The sequence below is a fragment of the Conger conger genome, chromosome 13 (assembly GCF_963514075.1).
Source record: "Conger conger chromosome 13, fConCon1.1, whole genome shotgun sequence".
Taxonomy (NCBI): domain Eukaryota; kingdom Metazoa; phylum Chordata; class Actinopteri; order Anguilliformes; family Congridae; genus Conger; species Conger conger.
The window spans coordinates 12,498,484-12,520,508 of record NC_083772.1 but is presented as its reverse complement, the minus strand read 5'-3'; the positions used below and the strand labels follow the sequence as shown (position 1 = coordinate 12,520,508).

Below are 22,025 nucleotides of genomic sequence, written 5' to 3'. Positions count from 1 at the left end.
GCGTCTCCTCGTGAGAGACCAGGAAGTGAAAGCAGAGCGTGATTTCCGTCTTTCCCAACGCGCCTTTAGACGATGTCTGAGTGACCGCTTCAGAGTCTTTCACTCTGCCTGCTTAACGGAAGGAAAGAGGGCAGCATGGAGGAATGTCTGAACAACATAAAGGAATTTTGAATGAATGAAACCCTCCGTCCATTGTTGTTTTCTGACTTCATTGCTGTTTTCTTTTGTAAGTAGTGGCCCTGGGAAACTAGACCCAGTGACACATCCTACTGCCCTTGCCCAAGAGCTCCTATTCATTTGACAAGTCGGGCCGCTCCTCCTGACTCAGTGTAGGATCATTATTTTCATGCAATGTGCCTTTTTTCCTCTATTTTGCCATATATGGGTGTTCAGCATGGCTGAGAAGTGACATCACAGTAGGCACGGTGACAAGGAAAAGCTTGGGATAATTAAAATGTTTGTGCGGTGAAATCTGTTTATTTCAGATAAGATTTTTGTCGAGGCCACACTCGCTCAGGCTGGGGCAAACCTCACACAATCTTGTGTGAAGCCGCAGAGTGGGTCGGGTAGTGTCAGCCTGCCCGGACCGGGGTCTGAAAAGACACTCGGGACAGGTGACGTGCGTCTCGGGTTGGACGGTTCTGTCTAAAATAAACGTGACGATCGCTGGGCCTGGCCAGAGCAGGACCTCTCTCCCCGGCGCTAGCGCGGTTCACCGTGACGCTCTGAGTTCACACGAGCTGACGGGAGGAGCAGCCTCAGCGCTGGTCCCAGAGCCGACAGGCTGGAATCGCTGTGCTCCCGGGGGACTGTCTGTGTGCCTTTCCGCCTGTGGGTCTGCTCGTCACAGCCGCCTGAGCTGTCAGTGCTGGGAGGGAACTCTGCAGTCCTCTCCTGCCCTCTCTCCCTCTCCCACTCTTCTTCACTTTCACACTATCTCTCCCTTTCTTTTCCAACTGTCCCCATCTCCCTCCTCTCTCCTTCTCCCACTCGCTCACTCACTCAGTCTTCTCCTTATCTTTCTTTCCCGTTCCCACTCTCATGCTCCTACTCCCTCTCTCTCCCTCCTCTGGCCTCTCCTGCACTTTGTACTTCTTGTACTTTGTAACCTTTAGTTTTAAGCTGCACATTTGTAATGTTGATGATGTCACGCAGCGTAGCTGTCACGGCGATGCGCTCTCTAATGGCTGCTCGTCCTGTGCTGGGTGGGAGGACCTTTGGGCACATTCCTGTGTGTGGAGTTGGCCCTGCACACACAGGGGGCCCGTGGTGATGGGTGCAGAGGGGTCCGCGCTCACGTTTTGGCCGCTGGCTCTGGTTTCGTACTCCGGCTCTTACCTCTGTTGTGGTCGATCTTTGCCACTTCTCCTGTGTGACTTGTGGCTTGTTAAAATTCCTCGGATTGTTTTCAAAGGAGCCAGAAAAATCCCCCTTATAAATTGATTTCTGAAGTGAAATGCGCTTTGGCTAAAAGCGTCTACCAAATGACTAAATCGTAAATTTGTCATTGTAAGCGCTGATATGTGCTGTGAAAGTCATCCTTCACCGGAGGAAACTGGCTGTGACTGTATTCAGACTACCCCCCCCCCCTTTACACAGTGTCATGTGTTATCAAGTCATTGTGGTTTACAGAAGATTGCTCTGTTTAATTTTAACCCCCCCAAAAAAAGCAACTGGACTCATACTCTCAGTGTTTCACACATAGTGCTCTGATAAGAGGAATTCCCCCACCCCCTTCCTCAAGCGACAGAAATATCCCTCTCCCTCAACTGCAATTACAGTAATGTGCTGCAATAGAAAAAGAGAAATGGAGTTCAAATGTCTGTCTGTTTCATCTCCTTTCAGCAGTCTAAGGAGCTCTTCAGCGTCCCACTGCATTTCTGTGTTCTGTGTTACTCTGTTCGGCTTGGTGTCTTGGTAGACTGTTAGTATTTTTTAGTATGAATGAACATTTTCTTATCTCTCAGGACTGTAATATGTGTACCAAAGCAACCCTAATGTATCTAATTGTGGCAAACGATGGAGAGACAATGTCTTTTTCCTCAAATTAATTCCTAATCATTCATTCGTTTCGGTGTAATAGACCCTAACATTAATATAATGAAGACTAATCATCTCAAATTAAGCGTGAGACTTGATGTTTCTGCTTGAATACCTTCCATTATATTTCCTCGGTTGGGTCCACCCCTCTTCTTTTTCACCCAATCACATCTCTGTTTTATTTTTGACTGCGCTGTGATTATGCTGCTGCGTGTTCAGCCTGTGCGTGTTCACTCCTGTGTGGTGGTGGGCCCGGTCCCCCTCACCCTCACCCCCCGGAAATCATGTAATTAACGGGCCGTGTGTACTACTTCTAAGGCTGGCTCAGGTACTCCCTGTGAGTCTCCAGAGTTCTGTGTACAGAGACATGGCTGAAGGATCTGGAGTTGATCCGATTTCTGGAGTTGTTTGCTGTTCTTTTGGGGGGTGAATAATTGGCTGAAATTCTCACTGATTCAGCTGTTAGTGTCACAGACTGTCATGGGACCAGGGGAACCAGACGTACACCACTTCCTGCGTTGAGTGTCTTTTGAAATGTTTTTTTTTTTATTATCCTCTTTATAGCCAAACACCCCCCCCCCACCCCACCCCCCCCGCCCTCTTTCTGACGACTGTCCTGTTTTGCAGCCAGCAGCCAGCTTTTTCGTAACGTGCAGTGTGTCGGGCAGCGGACTGAGTCATGTTGGGATCGTTTGTGAGGGGACGCAGCCTGACACCGCCTGGTCCGGAGTGCCTTGTGTCCCCCGCGGAGTCACATGACACGGCCAGACCGCGGGCTACCGCACACAATGGGGCCTTTTTCACCGACCCCCTCGCCTGGAGATTTATGGACCGGCCTCTGGGTGATGTCGAAGTGACTCAATGTCTCTTTCCACCTGGTGGCCAATCCACATCTGTCTGCTATCAGATGTAGCCTACGCCGATGATGAGCAAGCTGTTTTTTAATCCGAAACCACCTGAAACTTCAGGCCTTTTTAAAGATAACTTTTCCCAGATGACTTGCGTATGACTTATTTAGCTTTCTGAACGTGACCTACGGGAGTTACTCCGGAAGTGGCTTTGAAAGCCAGCGTATCTTCTTTCTTTCTGAATCGAGATGTTATTCATTGATCCTTCTTGGGGGTTTTCAGCATCCGTTGTTATGTTCTAACTTTGTAGGTCAGAGTGACTCATTTTATTGTTTTGTACCATAGAAATTGTTTTTCTTCAGCTTAACGTTACACTTATTGATTTATAAATGGGCCTTTGTGCCCTGCTGATATTGCAGTTTTACATTCCTGGTGGTTACACTGATGTGTTCTACGGAGTACGAGAGCATCTGCCCAGTGATTGTGATGTAGTTGTGCAGGTTTGGACAGGCACCATGCACGGTAGGATTTGTCGCTATGGAAACCGCTTACTTTGTATTGTCGGTTTTCAAAGAATCTGTGAATGTTTCTCTCGGTAATTAAGGCTAAATATCTCAGATAGCGATAACCGTAGTTAAATTTAGAATTTAGTCACCATTGAATCCTGGAAAGTGTGTGCCTAGCACTCTCGTTCAGTAGACCTGCTATTGTTTGTGGCTTTGTATAACTTTCTAAACAGCGACAGAGTCACAGTGGGTGGCTGTCCTGCGAGTGTGCTGTGCTTTGACGTGGGATAGCTGTTGAAACCGGTGCAGTAGACACCCTTTTACTCGGGCAAATCAAAAGAGTCACTGCGCGAATCGAACATCCCGCTCCTTGTTTACCATACACACACTTTGTCACACATCGCTCGGGATATGTAACGCTGTGTAAACATATCAGACGCCCAGAAGTGCCCGAAGACACAATGGCTTCTTTCACACAAGGTCCGTGCGTTGGCTTGAAAGAGGGTCCTCCTCCAGTCTGTGGCTGGCTCGCAGAAGCTCCGGGTGAAGCCTGCTGCCTCCGCCACTTCCGAGCCTGTAAAACCCTCACCCTGCGCGCGGCCGATACCTGCACACAAAGAGAGCTGTGGTCTGGGAACAAAGGGAAAGGGAGCTAGCGCAGAAAGCAGAAGCAGGCTGAACGGGGATTTCCGAGTTTGCGTCTCTGGAATTGGACACCTGGCCCTGCCCCCCCTCTAGGCCCTCCCCTCCCCGTGACTCCTGCCCCTGTGCTCATCAACTGCCGCCGCCTTCGTAAATTAGGCAGGGCTCCCCTTCGTCGAGTGGGCGTCCTCCCCCCCCCGTCTGACCTGCCATTTCCACCCAGCCGGTCACATGACCGCCGTGAGACCGCTCCGGAGAGCTGCCTCGCTCTCCCAGGCCCTCTCCAAAATGGCCGAGTCCCTCTGAGAACACAAACGTCGGGCTGTAAATTAGAGAACGGGACGTTCGGCTGTTTGGGGCCTGCGACCTTGGCCGCGTCTCATGGCCTGTGAGGATGGCTGTGTGCCCATCTCTCTGGAGCTCCGGTGAAATTGAATTGGTTTTAATGGAACGTTATGTGAATGAACTTTTTGTGTAGCCTGTATTCATAAGTTGTATAAAGGCTACCGTGATGGATAGTGGTTAGGACAGGACCTCAGATCCCTCTGTTTTGATTTAGACCCTGTCTACTGCCTGTATGAAAGGATGCAGTAATGTTTCCAACTCAATTCCAAATGAATATTTCAAATTGATGGTATCATAAATAACATTTTACTTTGTACTTAAACTGTATGTGTGTCTGTGGGTGAGAGTGACATTCAAAGACACGTAACACCTCAGGAATTTGCCCCATTATCTGTTCAACTCTGGTAACTGCTAGGGCTGTAATGATTTAAATAACTCAATTCCAGAAATGTGAGGATTTGTTTAGTTGGGTGTATAGGTATTAGCATAATGAGATATCTACCATACATGGTGCATCTTTCTAAATTGGTACAACTTGGCTGAAATTATTTTTTGTATACAGATAGCCACCTGACTACAGATGTGACTCTTGGGCATCACCAGTTGCTGAAAATGTGCTGGTTATCAATTTTCATAGTGCAGAGTTACCAGTTCTGCAGGCCACTCCACAAACATTGGAGTGATATCATTTCTGTAGTTTAACTTTCAAAGGTGAAAGGTACATGACTGGGAACCCGGAAGGTTGGTGGTTCAAGCCCCGTTGTACCCACGATAAGATCCGCTCAGCTGCGCGGCCCTTGAGCTAGGCCCTTATCCCCACATTGCTCCAGGGGGGGGATTGTCTGCCTGCTTGGTCTAATCAACCGTAAGTCGCTTTGGATAAAAGCGTCACCTAAGTAACAAATGATTAACATTAAATGTATGACATGGGGATGTTGAGGATTTGTTGCAATGAGTAGAATGCGCAGTTGAACAGCTGGTGACACTATGAGCAGTTTTTTTTAATCAGACAGAAAGGCTAAATGGTTTCCTGTTTGGCGTACCCCCACTCCACAGCCAAATTTAAATATTGGAAGTCTCGTAGGGGGCTCGGAACCATGTTCCTACTTCTAAGGCAGGAAATTGTACTGTATGCCAGAGGGATGATCTCATGCTCTTGAGTTGGTGTTGGTGGATGCCTTGCATTTTCTGTGTTTAAACTCCGTGCCAGATGAGGGCATCCCTTTGATTCCCAGAATAGCTCAGTCTGGACAGGGCCCTCCAAGCAGGCCAGGCCCTGTCTTCATATGTTTAGACTGCCTCTAGCCTGTATAATTAAATGCCCACTCTGTAATTTACACAAAACTTTTGGTTGCTTTTTGACAAAAAATTACGTAGGTAGCAACTAAGTACCTCATGGATCGTGGTACTGGTAGTTTTAAACATCTGCTGTCTCGGTAGACTGGGCAACAGTTTTGCTTCGCCCACTGAACTCTGTGATACCCAGCCATTGTCACAGCCATTTGGCAATAAAAACTGTCATTTAAAAACGATTCTTTTTATATATATTGCCTTATGAGTGAGTGATGAGTTTGTTTCCCTGATGATGAACTGAGGAAGGGCTCCAAGACATCTGGCGTATAAAACTACGAAGAAGAATGAAATACGGAAGACTGACGATGAACAAGGAAGTAGTGTTGGTCTCAGACTTATTTTACATGCATTACGTTTCCTTTTGAAGTGCGGTTTATGAGGATCTTTACCGTTACTTTTATTTGGAGAATAATTATATACCATTGTTCCGGGTCATTTTCTTCGTAATCCATTGGCAAAATTACAGAGAGGGCCTTGAAGAACATTCCTGGGGGGAAATTTTTGCCTCATCCTTACAGCAGTCGGGTGGGGTTAAGTCGGCTACCAGTGCATTGGCTCCTACCCCTGACAAGCCAGCGGGTGCATCTCTGTTCTTTCAGTGCTAGCCCCCTGTACTTGGTGTGCCATAGGGTGTACAGTAAGGTGTCGCCCATAAGCAACATTCCTCATGACATTGTCATGTTTTTAGTTGGCAATCCGGTGCGAAAAAAAATAGATTACATTCCTGTAATATAGGGTCCATTTATGCAACCGGGCATTTACAGATGCCTTGCTTTAGTACAACAGCACCGTACAACAGCACCTAACCTACATCCCTGAAATCACAAGCCCTGTTCCCTCACCACTGCCCTACGCTGCACTGCCACCCTACATAGCACACATGTGTTTCTGCTTGGTGTGAGTTCCTCTGCAGCGTGCCATGTAACTGAATCACTAGGTTCGGAGTGCAGGACGGGTAGCATTTCTGCTCTAGCTGCTGTCGGCTATAGACAGGCTATTATGTTATTATATGTTGTGACTTTCAGAAAGCTGACATGGGTCAAAACATTTTTTTTTTAATGCGATGAGCTTACAGCTCGTTTATTAGCTGTCATTGTATAGGAAGTAACCATACCAATAAAGCATTCAAATTAAACTTGAGTATTTCCTCTAAAGTTACTTGTTGCAGGCAACCTCTGTTCCAAAATTGGCTCGTATCTCTGAGGTTCTCTTGTACTGTAATTGAAAAGCCTTTATATGGTCACCATTCATTGTGCACTTTGAGCTGTAAGATGTGTACAGATGGTGATGTTTGTATGGGTACGATGAGCATTTATACAGGCACGTCGTATCCTGTGGGCTGTGAATAGGATGATTGAGGGTTAGGTAAGTAATGCCTAGTTATCTGCACTGTGACAGGTGGAGTAAGCCCTTCACAAAGACTCCCATGCACACACAGTTACGCATCACCTACCAGTCACTGGCCCTGATAGGCTGGCTGTGTTCCTGGCTTGTGTTGCATGCTTGCTGCCTGTGTGATCGCTCATGCCTAATCCCGTCGGTAGACAGGTGACCCGTAGTTTCAGGCTTCCCCCGTCCTCGATAAGTTAAAGACGCTTTTGTGCCGTAACTGAGAAATGAGTTGCGTGCGAGATTTGTGGGAGAACCTCTGTGACTCACAGGAATGCAATGATAAAATGTGGGCTGTTCAGCGAGACTGTCTCACAAATACACATGACTCTGAACACTGCCAGTCGGTTGTGTAAATGTGTAAGTGTTTTAAACTGTCTGGACTTGTGTAAGTGCATATCACTGTTTTTTGGTTTCCTTTAGACCCAGGGTTTCAGTGCTACGCAGATTGCGTTCTTCCTGACAGACCATGGGTCGATTACCACCTGACAGCTCTCCCTACTTGTGCTGCTTTAGTTGGGTAGTGTTGGGTAGCGTGTGTGTCTTTAAGGAAACCTTTAAATAACACCCTGAAATCCTAACAGGTTCTTTTACATATGTCTTTAAAGGTGACTGCAGTCGTTGTTTGAAAGTTATTCTCCAAGACCACACATTCGAAAGCAGGCTCTGCTGAGACGATCGACACTGACTACTACTGACGGACTATAATTCATTTTCAACTTTTAAATACAAGATTTGGGAGATTATGTGTCATAAATGGTCGCTATAGTCACAAAGATTATCGCTATTGTCATAAGCCGTTTCCTAAACCTCTAAACACAGTATTGCTTTGCTCTTTTCTGGCAAAAGATATAAAACTGTTGGGTAATTGATGGATCCGAGGCTTTGTTTTTTTGTTGTCATGACGCATTTATTTCTCAGACTAAGCGAGTGAGTAAAAGAGAGACAAAGAGAGGGAGAGAGTGGAAAAAAGAGAAGGTGTGAGAAGGGGGTTAGGGTCCCTTGGTCTATTACCAGTAACTATTATAAATCATTGGTTTCTCATGGTATCGGATTTTCTATAAATAATCCTTTAATAAACACATTGTTCAAGAGTGCACAGATGTTTGTGGTTGCAGGACGTGCCTGGGATTGGCTGCTCAAAGACGTGCTTGAACATGAAACCAGAGCGAAACTTTACCAGCCTGGCAAAACAAAAGATCGGTATGGCTCTGTGTGGCTGCAGCTGTTACCGCGAGAAATTAGTGAGCAAACTATGCTTGACTGGACTGACAGTATCCTACCTGCAAACCTGGCCAGTTGCGTTACCGCTAACGTTATTTATTACTTGTTTATAAGGCCAATTATGTTTTGATTGTCCAAGAGAACTGATGCCCACTCTGAGGGCGGTTAGTGTGTCACTGCACTCTGTGTCAAGCAGCACAGATGAAGCTGAGGCTGATCGTTCCTCAGGAGTGTTCGCACATGATGAAAGAGGGACTTTCCCAGAATCCCTCCTGAGACTCCCGTTCTTCTTTGTTACTAAGCACTCCTGTTTCTCGGTTTTATAGCTGCAGTGGCAGTAACTTTTGGCAGCCATTTTGTGTGAGCTTGAGTTCTGTATGCTGAGTTTCTGTATGAATTGAACATGTCAATTCTGACAGTATGTGCAACCGGGTTGTGTATTGTGTACACTGTGCTGTTAATGAGAAACGTGACATTAGGGAGGAAGCGGGATGTGCTTATGCTGCTTTTACAGTTATACGGACCTTTTCCCCGACACCCATATGATGTGGATGATGAGTCAGAAAGAGAATCGGCATTAACCTTAGGAAAGGCCTCTCTTAGTATCAAACCCCTCTCTTTGTAGTAGAATCCGTGCAGAGGACCGAGGGTGGATAACTTCCATCAGGGCCGATGGCCTTGTGCCACGATATGCAGATTAGCGCATAATAAAGTGGCCTGACTTCAAATTAAAAAAACATTTCCAGATAAAATGCATTTGTACATGTGTTGGAAGAGATTTTCCCACTGAAGATCATTTTGAGAAATGAATGGAAACAATCGCAGCTCCCCCCCCCCCACCCCTCCACCCCTCCTCCTTTCCATTAATTTTGGTGCGTTATTTCATCACACTGCTGAAAGCAGGCTGTGACTACAGAGGAGAAACTTCAAGGACCAAAACCAGTTTCCTACCCTTTCGGTTTGAGCCCAGAGGCTCATGATGTAAACGCCGTCCTGCAGGATATAGGGGCGGGTGAGACAATGGTGCCACAGCGGTGATGTATGGGGCGCTTGTTGCGTGTCTCCGCAGGGCCCTCACATAGCGTCGGTCACTCTGGCTGCGTACGAGTGCGGCTCCGTCGACTTCCCCGAGCCCCCGTACCCCGATGAGATCATGTGTCCCGAGCACGAGGCCCTGGACGGCAGCATCTCCCTCTGGACCATCATGTCCAAGGTCCGGCTGGAGGCCTGCATGTGGGTGAGTGCGGTACCGGCCTGCGAATACGTCCATTCTGTTATGCGCATTCCACCAGCGCGAGCACGTGAAGGTAAATTAATATGCCTCCAGCGTTCGTTTTCGCAACAACCTTTTAATTGGTTTCAGACTTAAAACAAAATGTTATTTTAGTCACATTTTAGCCATTTACATTTCATTAGTTTTAGTCCAGTTTTAGTCAGCAAAAATTCAGGTAGATTTAGTTAACGAAAACGAACAATCTTCCGTCTAATCTATCTTTATTTCCCTGGAGTGTCCATTCGTAGTATTACATTTCTGCAGATCGTGCTAGATTCGTTGTAGTTTCATCCAAGAATCTTCACACCATAAGCTTCATGTTCTACTGAATCTGTATATTAATCTACTGTATACTGACTAGCTCGCTGGTAGTAATTAATATTCCTCATTTATGGGTTTCAATTAAAAACCAAAACAAACTGTTATTATGCGGATATGACTTTAGGCTTGTTTCCTTGTTTATGATTATTAGCTATAAAAATATTAATACATGAGTACCCTTGGTTAATGCTAGTGTGTGTCTCTGTGTGTCTCTGTGTGTGTGTGTGTCTGTGTGTCTGTGTGTCTGTGTGTGTGTGTGTGTGTGTGTGTGTGTCTCTGTCTCTGTGTGTGTGTATATGTCTGTGTGTGTATGTGTGTGTGTATATGTCTGTGTGTGTATGTGTGTATGTGTGTCTGTGTGTGTCTGTGTGTATAGGGTGCAGGCACTGCCATTGGGGAGCTGCCTCCATACTTCATGGCCCGGGCAGCGAGGTTGTCGGGGGCAGATCCTGATGATGAAGACTATGAGGAATTTGAGGAGATGCTGGAACAGGCAGAGAACGCACAGGTGGGTGACATACACCCCTGTCTCCCCCTTCTCTCTTTCCCATGAGCTGGCTTTCCTGTTCCCTCTGTTTTTACACACTCTCCCTTGTGTGGATGTTGTGTGTCTGTGGGTGTTTTGGGTTGTGTGTCTGAGGGTGTTTTGGGTTGTGTGTCTGAGGGTGTTTTGGGTTGTGTGTCTGAGGGTGATTTGGGTTGTGTGTCTGAGGGTGTTTTGTGTTGTGTGTCTGAAGGTGTTTTGGGTTGTGTGTCTGAGGGTGTTTTGGGTTGTGTGTCTGAGGGTGTTTTGTGTTGGGAGTGTTTTGGGTTGTGTGTCTGAGGGTGTTTTGGGTTGGGTGTGTCACCTCCACCTGCTGACTTAACCCCATTGCCTCTGGGAGGATGTGTGGAAAAGGGCACACGCCTCACAAGACTCGGCGGAGGCCGCCTCTGCCCTGTGTCATGTGTCACTGCCCTCCCACCCTGCCCACAGCCAGCACCCTGACTCAAATCACACTGCAGTGATGCAAGTGTGAGGTCAGATAAGAGAACAGACTCCTCCGTGCTCAGCAGTCTGTAGTTCCCCTGGCTGGCTGTAGTTCTTCAACAGGCAGTACTCGCTTCATTGTGCTTTTTAAATAAGCATTTCCTGCCATCCCTTTGACGTGGTTCGTCGATGTGCCCAGCTTGCATCTATGTGACACACGCGCACACACACACACACACACACACACATACACACACATACACATAAAAGGAGATGATTCTGTTCTCTTACAGAATTTTATATACATGCCACAAACATGCATGTATACAAATTGTATTTCTAGAACCCGATGTTGTCATTGACCTTGCATTGTCATTATCATTATCATTGTCCATGGAAATGTATTTTCCTTTTACTACTCTATTCCTGGATTTTTTCTTCAGTGTGGGCTCTGTCCAGGTGCTCCATCTACCCTTATGTTCTTGTCTTCACTTATTAATTTTCTGTAAAGTTTGAAGGATATGAGCGCGTAGGCAGGAAGCGGATGCTCTCTCTTCCCCTCAGATCTCTGGAGAGGCACTGCGGTGTGCTGCTTTAGGAATGTGTCTTCCTTTAATGTCGGTCTGCACTGGCCTTGTCGTCAGGTCAGGCTTTCAGCCACATTTTACCCAATATCTTTTTACTTCCTTTCATCTTCATTTTATTTATTAGTCCAGGGGGGAAAAAAAAAAAAAGTTTAAAAGCGACATGAACAAGAGTACACAAAACACTTATAAACCTATTCCCAACTCAGTTTAAGAAATTATTTTCTGTGGGTTTCCTATCCTGCAGCTAAGCACAAGATATAGAGAAAAGAAAAATAAAAAGACAGAAGATAAAAAAAAGAGTTTTGATTAGGGGTAAGCAGGTGCCACTGGGGGAACTGCCATCTATAGACGTTGATTGAAAGCACAGAAAGAACAAGTAAAAAGAAAATGGACAATAAGGTTGAAATCTGGTTCACAGTAGGGGTCAATGGGGGCAAGACTGATTTGTCATCAGATGCTGTTTGTATATGTGTTTGTAGGATGAGGGCGGTGATGTGATTCTGAGGGATAGGGGGATTGAACTTTAGTGTAATGATGTTGAAGTGTGGTACGGGAGTCTGAAGGTCAGTGGTGGAGCGGATGGTACGGGAATGGTGAGATGAGGAGTATTTGGGTATGAGGCTACAGGTGATTTGGGGTAGTTCTTTGTTTTGTAGTTGATAGTAAAGTTGCTCCGAGCCACGTAGCTAGGCATGAATGCGATACCGCGGAGGGGACTTTCATCCCAAAAAAATGTATGTGGTCCAGCTCGTTGTTTATCTTTGATAGATTTACAGTACTGTGCAGCGGTCTTAGGCATCCTTGACTTTATTATATATTTTTTTATTTTTGTGTGTTAGTGTAAAAGAACACATTTGAGATTTCCAAATATTCATTTTCCAAAAGATTTAATTTTACAGAGACATTTTTGTATTTAATTAATTTAATTAATTACTGTAAGCAATTGACTACTTTGTACATAAAAACTTGATCAAGGCTGGCTGAGATCAGAAGCAAGGAGCCAACCAAAGTCTGCAGAAGAACTGTGGCAAGTTCTCCAACATGCTTGGAACAACCTCCCTGCTGACTGTCTTATGGAACTGCAGGACAGCGTTGGCTATCTCAGAGAAGTGATGCAGTTTTAACGCTTTAATGTTGATTTGATTCAGTTTTTAACTATTCTGCCAAATTACTAAACTGTAATGTAAAATGTATAGTACGTTTATTCAGGACCTTTCATTGAATTATTTTTGAAAGAATCTCATCTGTACTGAATGTTATACCGGTGCCGAAGACTTTTGCCCAGTACTGTATTGCATGTGACAAATGCAAAATTGTAGACCTGAAGCAACCTAGTTTGAGTGGGAATCTCATTGTAGGTTATGGAAAGGAAGCAAGGATGGAGTCTGCATTTATTAAGTAACAGGCCAGAGTGACCTGTTCCCTTATCCATTATTTAATACTGGAACCTGTGTCATCTGCTCTGCCTACATAATGCAGGTAACTGTCTGCACGAGTGTCTTTCACAATCAGACCATGTTACTCCACAAATTAAATACAAGTAATTCTGGCTAGTGATCACGCTGTCTTTGCCGTTGGTGTTCGAATTACATAATGACAGTCATTACGTTTAAATTAAATTGAAATTAGTTTCTTTGAAATGAAATGGTATTTAAATACCTTTTCACCACGTGTCATTTTGTCATGGCCACGGGCCATCGTGTCACTTAGCGCGCTGATCGTGTCGTTTAGCGCTCTGATTGTGTCGTATAACACGCTGATTGTGTCGTATAACACGCTGATTGTGTCGTATAACACGCTGATTGTGTCGTATAACACGCTGATTGTGTCGTATAACACGCTGATTGTGTCGTATAGCACGCTGATTGTGTCGTATATCACGCTGATCGTGTTGTATCGCGCTCTGATTGTGTCGTATAACACTCTGATTGTGTCGTATAGCACGCTGATTGTGTCGTATATCACGCTGATTGTGTCGTATAACACGCTGATTGTGTCGTATAGCACGCTGATTGTGTCGTATAGCACGCTGATTGTGTCGTATAGCACGCTGATTGTGTCGTATAGCACGCTGATTGTGTCGTATAACACGCTGATTGTGTCGTATAACACACTGATTGTGTCGTATATCACGTTGATTGTGTCGTATATCACGCTGATTGTGTCGTATATCACGCTGATTGTGTCGTATAGCGCTCTGATTGTGTCGTATAGCGCTCTGATTGTGTCGTATAACACGCTGATCGTGTCGTATAACACGCTGATCGTGTCGTATAACACGCTGATCGTGTCGTATATCACGCTGATCGTGTCGTATCGCGCTCTGATTGTGTCGTATAACACGCTGATTGTGTCGTATAACACGCTGATTGTGTCGTATAACACGCTGATTGTGTTGTATCGCGCTCTGATTGTGTCGTATAACACGCTGATTGTGTCGTATAACACGCTGATTGTGTCGTATAACACGCTGATTGTGTCGTATAACACGCTGATTGTGTCGTATAGCACACAGACTGTGTCGTATAGCGCGCTGATTGTGTCGTATAGCGCTCTGATTGTGTCGTATAGTGCGCTGATTGTGCCGTATAGCACACTGATTTTGTCGCTGAGCGTGCTGATTGTCCCATTAGTCTCAGCCCTATAGGCACATCTGGCTCCGTGCGCTGGAATGTGCAGCGCTGGCACACAAAGAACATCCTCAGGAAGACAACAGCACAGGCTTCTGCCAAACTCGTCCCGTAACCTTTGAGAAATATCTGTCCACTTTCAAACACAGGGCTTCGCTCTCTTCTTGTCTATGATAGTACCCACATTTAGGCTTTATTTACTCTCTATAAAATATCATTGACATTATTAATTCAATGTATAACGGAGAACAAGAGCAACATTTACATCAATGTTTATTTTTATTTATAATTTTTTTTTTACATCACCAAGTGACGCCATTATTAGTTTGTGGCAAAAATTGTAGGGAATTTCTTGATTTATTTTTGCCAAATTGTGAGCCGGACTGTGAGTGAGTCCTTCAGCCATGCACTCGGATGTGCTGCTGTGTGAATCTGAGAGTGAGCAGGGATATGGAGGTGGGGGAAGAGGCTGCAGGGTGGAATCAGATGTCCTGTTTGGAAAGGGGTAACAGGCAGTGGCTGCTTGGATACCAAATCCCCGGATCATTTGTCCTGTGACCGGAATAAGAACCATCTGCGTGGGGCGTGTGCTCGACCCTTGTGTACCAGTTTGCTGGTCCCGCGCTGAGCTGTGGTTTGCCCATGCTGGTCATGTGACTTCTGTGAAACACCCCCCCTCCTGTTATTTCCAGTAAACTGTCTGAAAAGGAGTGAGTCAGAGTGAAACCACCTTCCCTTTAATCAGAGCTTGTTAAAGACTTTGTCGATGTGGAAAAATTATGCATATATTTTAATGTAATTATACTTACATTTTCTGGGCTGGACCAGCTGATAAAATTGCACCAGGAGGCAGAATATTTTGCCATTCTGTTGTTGAAAAAGATCTGAAATCTGCATGCAGTTACACACGGGACATTTGAGGCCATCAGCACATTTTTTGTTGTTTTTCATTTCTTTCTAAGAGAAGGAGCATGTGGGCTTTCCCTTTGCTGATAATCCTACATAATGCACTGCACAAGCATTTTTTTCCCCTACTTAATCAAAGCTGTTGTTTTAACTTATTCATTTCCCCTATGCACAAAGTAAGCTAGTCGTTTGATGCAACACCATGCAGTACTTACATCAAGGAAATGTCATATACCTTTATCCCTTGTAAAAGTTGGCTCAAAAAAAAAAAAAGTGGCAGTTGGAAGTGGCCTGTTCTGGAAGTTTCACTTCAGTTTTTCACCCTGCGTGCTGTGCCCAGTTCTCACCTGGTTGGCGCTGCATTCATGTTTCAGAGAGAAGGGTTCTCTAGTTTTTAATTTTGAATTCATTTAAAAAAATTTCAATTTAATGAATTTGAAAAAAATCATTGAGGAAATCATTTTTCTCTTAATCTTCAAATAATATCAGCTATCAGGAAAGCGATGATTTTGGATGGCTTGTTTATCTTCATGTTATGTGTCATATTTCTCCCAATGAGTCTCCTATTGAAGTTTTTAAATGGCTTATTTTACTTTTTCCTCTGGCATGGTTTTGGCTCTTGGCTAAAACTGAATCTGTCTGGTTGAAGAGGGTTTTGGCACAGTCGGGGTTGAATATCCGATGCGTCTTATTGTCGCTTTAAATAGTCACCACAGTGACCGTTAATTTAGTCTTCTTTTCCCATTAAATGTTTTACTCCACTCCCCCCCTGCAGTCACTGTGATATCCCTACCATTGTTGAAAAGCGAATCAATGGGTTTCCTTCAGAGAACCACACATTCCTCCAGTGTCCCAGATCACCGGCAGTTGGGACAGTTTCTTCCCTTCTCTGAGCCTCTCGGACTGCGCTCCAGCAGATGGCAGAGTGTTGACTCTGTGCCAGCGAGTCCCTCGTTCATCGCCTCTCAAACGTCTCCTGTTAGCGCCTTGCGTTATTAAAAAAGCCCATTCTCGCAGGAGTTGCTCGTTTGAGCATATCTGGCATGAATGCCCACACCACTCTCTTATCAGAGGGTATTGCCGAGTGATAATTTTGAGAACAAAGGGTATTGCAGCCACTGTGATCTCGGTTAAGAATATTCTTACAGTATATTCAGCCTGTTTAAGGAGGGCTTGAAATATTTTACACCCTAAACAACGGAAAGGCCCCAAACCGATATATACTGTGCTTTTAAAAACAATATGAATCAATCATTTTAATATTGTCTCAGCTTAGTTGCTTGACCTGAGGATTTTATTTTTTATTTTATTTTTTATTTTTTATTTTATTTTATTTGCAGATTTATGAATTGAAAACTTGTGTCCTGATACTATGACATCTCTCCTCGTGTTGTTTTAATTATTTTAATCCTGTTATTTTTTTTAAAGTACAAAACGGTTCATTTGGAAAAATACTGTATATACTATATACTATATATATAGTATATACTATATACTATATGTATATACTATATACTCTTTCAAAAGGTAGGAATATGAAGTTAATTCCTATATTTATTTATGCGAATAATAAAAGGAAAAATATAGAGATGTTCTGTGAGCCCTTTCCTGTTGTTGAGCTACAAGCTACAAGCGTCACTGATTGCACCATAATTATCACTTGAGCTTCCTGAGAGTCTTACCTGTAATGTTTAGTAATATTATTCATAGTAACATTATTCATACTTGGTGACAGCTCTCCGTGTCCGCCCTGCAGAGGTGTAGTTGTATGAGAGAACATGTTGGAGCGTATTTATAGAGAGGCTTGAAGGGTGTTAATTTGAAGGGGTCCGAATAGCTGGAATGGCCTCAGTAGAATACAGTTATAATGATGATTAGAATAATATTTATGTTTAGTTTCTTAAGTATGAATGGAATTTGACTGTGCATGCTTTATTGTGAAGAACCATTGATGATGTTGACTAAATTGATTTATTTTCTGAATAGAATGCGCTATAGTGTATTATGCAGCGGCTCTGTATTTTGAACTCGAATCTGAAGTTGCCATTTAAGTTCCTTTGTTCATAGATCGATTTAGAAATCAATTTGAAACACAGGAAATCACAGGAACTCAAAATGACGCAGACTGAATATGAAGCAAGTAAAAAATGAAGAGAGTATGAAGAAACTCATATTTTAATGATGATGTACGTGGTCAGTGTGTCAGAGCAGGTTTTGGATATTTAGTAATGTGAGAGTAATGTTTCACGCAATCTCATTCCAGGGTGTGTTATTTTTGTATTGTGAAATTGAAGTGTGTGTGTGTGTGTGTGTGTGTGTGTGTGTGTGTGTGTGTGTGTGTGTGTGAGAGACTTCTGTTCTTTTTAAGCATTTTCATATGTATAGACCTACCTTTTGTCATTTTTGTAAGTGTACTCTATTGTTAGTAGTTTAACATTCAAGTATAAACATTTTTTTTAAAGACTATAACCTGTCTACTTTCCTGCATCTTTTTTGTTTTAGTGCTTCTGCTTGCAATCCAAAAATGTATCGGTTCATTCCTCTTGTGTATATTCATGTATATCCATTACATAAATGTATATGTGAACATATTTACATTTAATATGATTTGTATGTAGAAATATATTTTTTATCATTATAAAAACGTTCGGACTATTTTAAATAGCCTTTCTTTTTAGTTAGATAGTTTTTTGTTGAAGATTGGTAGTCTAAATACTTATAAAAATCTTCATGAATATATTTTGATTTCTTAAATGCATCTTAGAACGTTTTTTTTCTGTTCAATGCGATTTACAATGCTTTGTATCATTGTCTCTTATTGTACATCTAGGGGAGGTATAATTTTATTTAAATTGCATAATGGAAAAATGCAGAATTCTTTCAGAATTAAAAAAAGAATACTTTCCTAAGACTAAGTGTCTGCGTGCATTATAAAAAATAAAAAATAAATCTTTTTTTTTAAATTATAATCTCTGAACTATATATTTTTTTTTCCATACATTTTCATAATTAGTTGAATTCATTAAATCATTTTTCTTATTTTCTCCAGGACTTTGCCACCAGAGCAAAACTCGCTGTACAAAACATGGTGCAGAAAGTGGGATTCTTTGGAATTCTAGCCTGTGCCTCTGTAAGTCTTTATTTTTGGTGTAAGAAATTATGCTTGTGTATCATGGTTGAATTTTATAAGCTGAGTTAAAATCTATAAAATTACAATGATTATAATCTGTGTTAATTCTGTATTTATTCTGTATTTAATCAATGTATTTATCATTGGTGTACTAGCCACTGATTTGTTACTATTGCCTATTGCTAATAATAATAATAATAGTAATAATAATAATAATAATAATAATAATAATAATAATAAACTTTATTTATAATGCACTTTTCATGTAATGGCAGCAGCTCAGAGTGCTTTGACATTAAGACCGAAAAATAAAAGAAAATAAAAAATGCAGGACACAGTTGACAGATTATATAATAAAATAAATGATAAAGCATAAAAACAATAACACAATACAAATAAAAATGGTTAAAACAAAAGGCATTACTAATTACAGTTAAAAGCCAGGTTAAAAAGATATGTTTTCAAACGCTGTTTCAAAAGCTACGAGACCTTCTTGTTAGAACAGTATTAAAAAGCAGTTTTCAAGCATGATAAATGTTTTGTAAGCCTTGGGCCTGAAGTGAAAATGGCATTGAAACATCCAACAGAACAACAGTGTACATTCCAGATTCTAGTACAAATGCTGTAATTTACTTATTTTAGTCATTTTAATCATTTAAGTTGATTAATTAACTACCCTGACTTTGTGCATAGGTAAGCAAGTGATGTAAATGCTGTGATAATATCTCTTTCAGATTCCCAACCCCCTGTTTGATCTGGCTGGGATCACATGCGGACACTTTCTGGTGCCATTTTGGACCTTTTTTGGCGCAACCCTCATTGGAAAAGCCGTCATCAAGATGCACATCCAGGTACAGCCGAAAAGCTAGTTTAGTTTACTAACGCCTTTTAAATAAAATGAATTTGTGAATTGTTGTACCTTCATCCGGCGCGCTTGACACCAGTATGGTGGCTGAGGCTTTGGCCTTCTGATTGGTCCGTAAAGCAGGCGGTCCCCACTTAAGTGTCATGTCCTCTGGTCCAGAATCACAGACCTGACCATGCCACTGTTGATTGGCCAGGAGATCCACAGCTATAGTGTTGGCCTGTGTGGGAGAGTGACCCATCTGGTTAACTGCCCATGTACCTGCAACCAGCCTGTTCCAGTCCTCCTTTGTAGGTTGCACAGCTGACCTGTGCTCTCTTCAAATAGGCCCTAGTCCTTATCTTTGTTGCACTCTTAGCACTTTAAATTGTACTTCCCTCTAGGGTCTTTAAGCACACTTGTTCCTGGTTATGGCTATGTACTTTCTTGTGCATTTCTCTGGATAAGGGCATCTGCCAAATGCCAGTAATGTAATGAGCCTCTGGCCTCCAGACCGTTAGGGGCACAGGGCTACATGGAGCTCAGAGACAGGTCCTTTTTTTTTGTATTATTATTATTTTTAAGCTGAGTGGCTCAGTACTGATTTTAATGTTAACTTAACGCAAAAAATCATTTAAAGTTCAGTCTCAAGAAACTCTACATTTGGCATATTTTTGGTATTTAAGAAGTATGACTCATCTAAAGCACTTTGTATCTTTTGTCATATGATAGCTTGTCCCATTTTATGTACAGAATGAGGCCTTTCGTTCACTATTCATATCCTATTGTCTGTTTTTTCTTGTGCATTTAGCTGCCTAGCTTTAGCAGAAATGAGGATTTGCGTGGGTTTTCTTTGGGTCCTCTGGTTTCCTCCCACGCGGAAAGACGTGTATCAGGTTCGATATACTCCTGCCACTGCCCTTGACCAAGGCACTGGGCTCAGAACTGGAGTTGGTGCCTGGGTGCTGCACTGCCCACTGCTCCTAAGCAACTAGGATGGGTCAAATGCAAAGGACAAATGACCCCACAGGGTTCAATAAAGTCTATCTTATAGTCTTTGCCACAGCTGTGTGTATACAATTTACACATGCAGTGGTGCTAAAGAATCTAAAAAAAGACCCTCTCAGGTAAAGAGTTGTGTCTGTGAAATGACGAAGACATCGGCCCTTTCATGTTTAGCTGTAGTCTTTTGTTTGAAGCTATAGCTTATTCTCTCTTCATTTTGTTCCAGGAAGGGGACAGAATGTGAGATGAAAGGTTGATGAGTTGTTTAACAGATTCTGTCTCTGATTGGCTCTTACGTTTCCTTTTGCCAAGTCAAGAGCTCTGACTCATCAGGTTGTAGACAGGCAGAGTGTGTCTTTGTCTTTGTGTGTGTCTTTGTGTGTGTCTTTGTGTGTGTCTTTGTGTGTGTCTTTGTGTGTGTCTCTGTGTGTGTCTGTGTGTGTCTCTGTGTCTCTGTGTCTCTGTGTGTCTGTGCCTGTGTCTGTGTGTCTCTGTGTGTGTGTCTCTGTGTGTGTGTGTCTCTGTGTGTGTGTCTCTGTGTGTGTGTCTCTGTGTGTGTCTCTGTGTCTGTGTCTGTGTGTGTGTGTGTCTCTGTGTGTCTGTGTGTGTCTATGTGTGTCTGTGTGTGTCTGTGTGTGTCTGTGTGTGTCTGTGTGTGTCTGTGTGTCTCTGTGTGTGTTTGTGTGTGTTTGTGTGTGTCTCTGTGTGTGTCTCTGTGTGTCTCTGTGTCTCTGTGTGTGTGTGTGTCTCTGTGTGTCTCTGTGTGTCTCTGTGTGTGTCTGTGTGTGTGTGTGTGTGTCTCTGTGTGTGTTTGTCTCTGTGTGTGTGTGTGTGTGTGTGTGTCTCTGTGTGTCTCTGTGTGTGTCTCTCTGTGTGTGTCTCTCTGTGTGTGTCTCTCTGTGTGTGTGTGTGTGTGTGTGTGTGTGTGTGTGTGTCTGTCTGTGTGTGTGTGTCTCTCTGTGTGTCTGTGTGTGTGTGTGTGTGTTTGTGTCTGTCTGTGTGTGTGTGTGTCTCTGTGTTTGTGTGTGTGTGTGTGTGTGTGTGTCTCTGTGTGTTTGTGTCTGTCTGTGTGTGTGTGTGTGTGTGTGTGTGTGTCTCTGTGTTTGTGTCTGTGTCTGTCTGTGTCTTTGTGCGTGGGTGTCTGTCCGTGTGTGTCTTACCACTGTAGGTTCTTTAGAAGTGATGCGTTGTGCAGTTGTACCGCCGGCCCGTGATCTCATGCACGTTTACCCACCCCTGTGGGGCCAAAGGAACTGAGCCTTTGTGCTTTAGGCCTTGTGCATGAAAAACACCCCTCCCAGCCCCCCAGAGCTGTTTAATTTCCTGCCATGATTAGCTGGCAGACATGTGTCATGGTGCTCAGTCTGTGTTTACCCCCAGTGGAGACTCGAGCCTGCCTCATCACCCATCAGACAGCCTCCATCAGGACAAGAGAGATGATGGTGTATTAGTAATGGCGGCGTGTAGGAAAATGGATGGTTATCTGTTTACATCCTGTCTATGTTTGCGACCCTAATCTTGCACTCACCCCCCCCCCCCCCCCCCCCTTCCTCTTCCCACAGAAACTGTTCGTGATCATAACTTTCAGCAGGCACATCGTGGAGCAGATGGTGTCCCTGATCGGGTGAGTAACACCACCTCTGGGTCACTCCACCTTCTGTGTGAGGACGGTTTAAAAGAGAAAGAGAAGAAAAGGCTGTGGTAGGCTCTTGGCAGTCCTGAAAGAGTTGGTGAAAGGGGCCATCAGACACGTACACTTCCTTTTTTGTGTGTGTTGTTTCCGTTTGGCACTTTTGCACTGAAGCGTGCTGAAGGGTGTGAGGACACTCGAAGACGGATGGTTGATGATGATTTCATTTTCGCAAAGATAAATGCTCAAAATAATGGTACTTCAGTGGAGTGATGTGCACATTGACTGTCTAATAATTAGTTCCAGCTAAATCTTTTTTTTAATTATTTTATTTTATTTTATTTTTTTTATTCATTTTTGTAGCATTATGGTGCATTTGTGC

The 22,025-nt window shown here is 43.4% G+C and overlaps 1 protein-coding gene across 1 annotated transcript in view; it reads left to right on the top strand.

Moving 5' to 3' along the window:
* vmp1 (vacuole membrane protein 1) overlaps nt 1-22,025 on the top strand; it is a 39,685-nt gene that overhangs the window by 6,599 nt on the left and 11,061 nt on the right. The window contains exons 7-11 of the mRNA XM_061217477.1: nt 9,417-9,584; nt 10,318-10,449; nt 18,084-18,164; nt 18,899-19,015; nt 21,576-21,637. Coding sequence (XP_061073461.1) covers nt 9,417-9,584; nt 10,318-10,449; nt 18,084-18,164; nt 18,899-19,015; nt 21,576-21,637 — 560 coding nt within the window. The remainder of the gene's footprint in view (nt 1-9,416; nt 9,585-10,317; nt 10,450-18,083; nt 18,165-18,898; nt 19,016-21,575; nt 21,638-22,025) is intronic.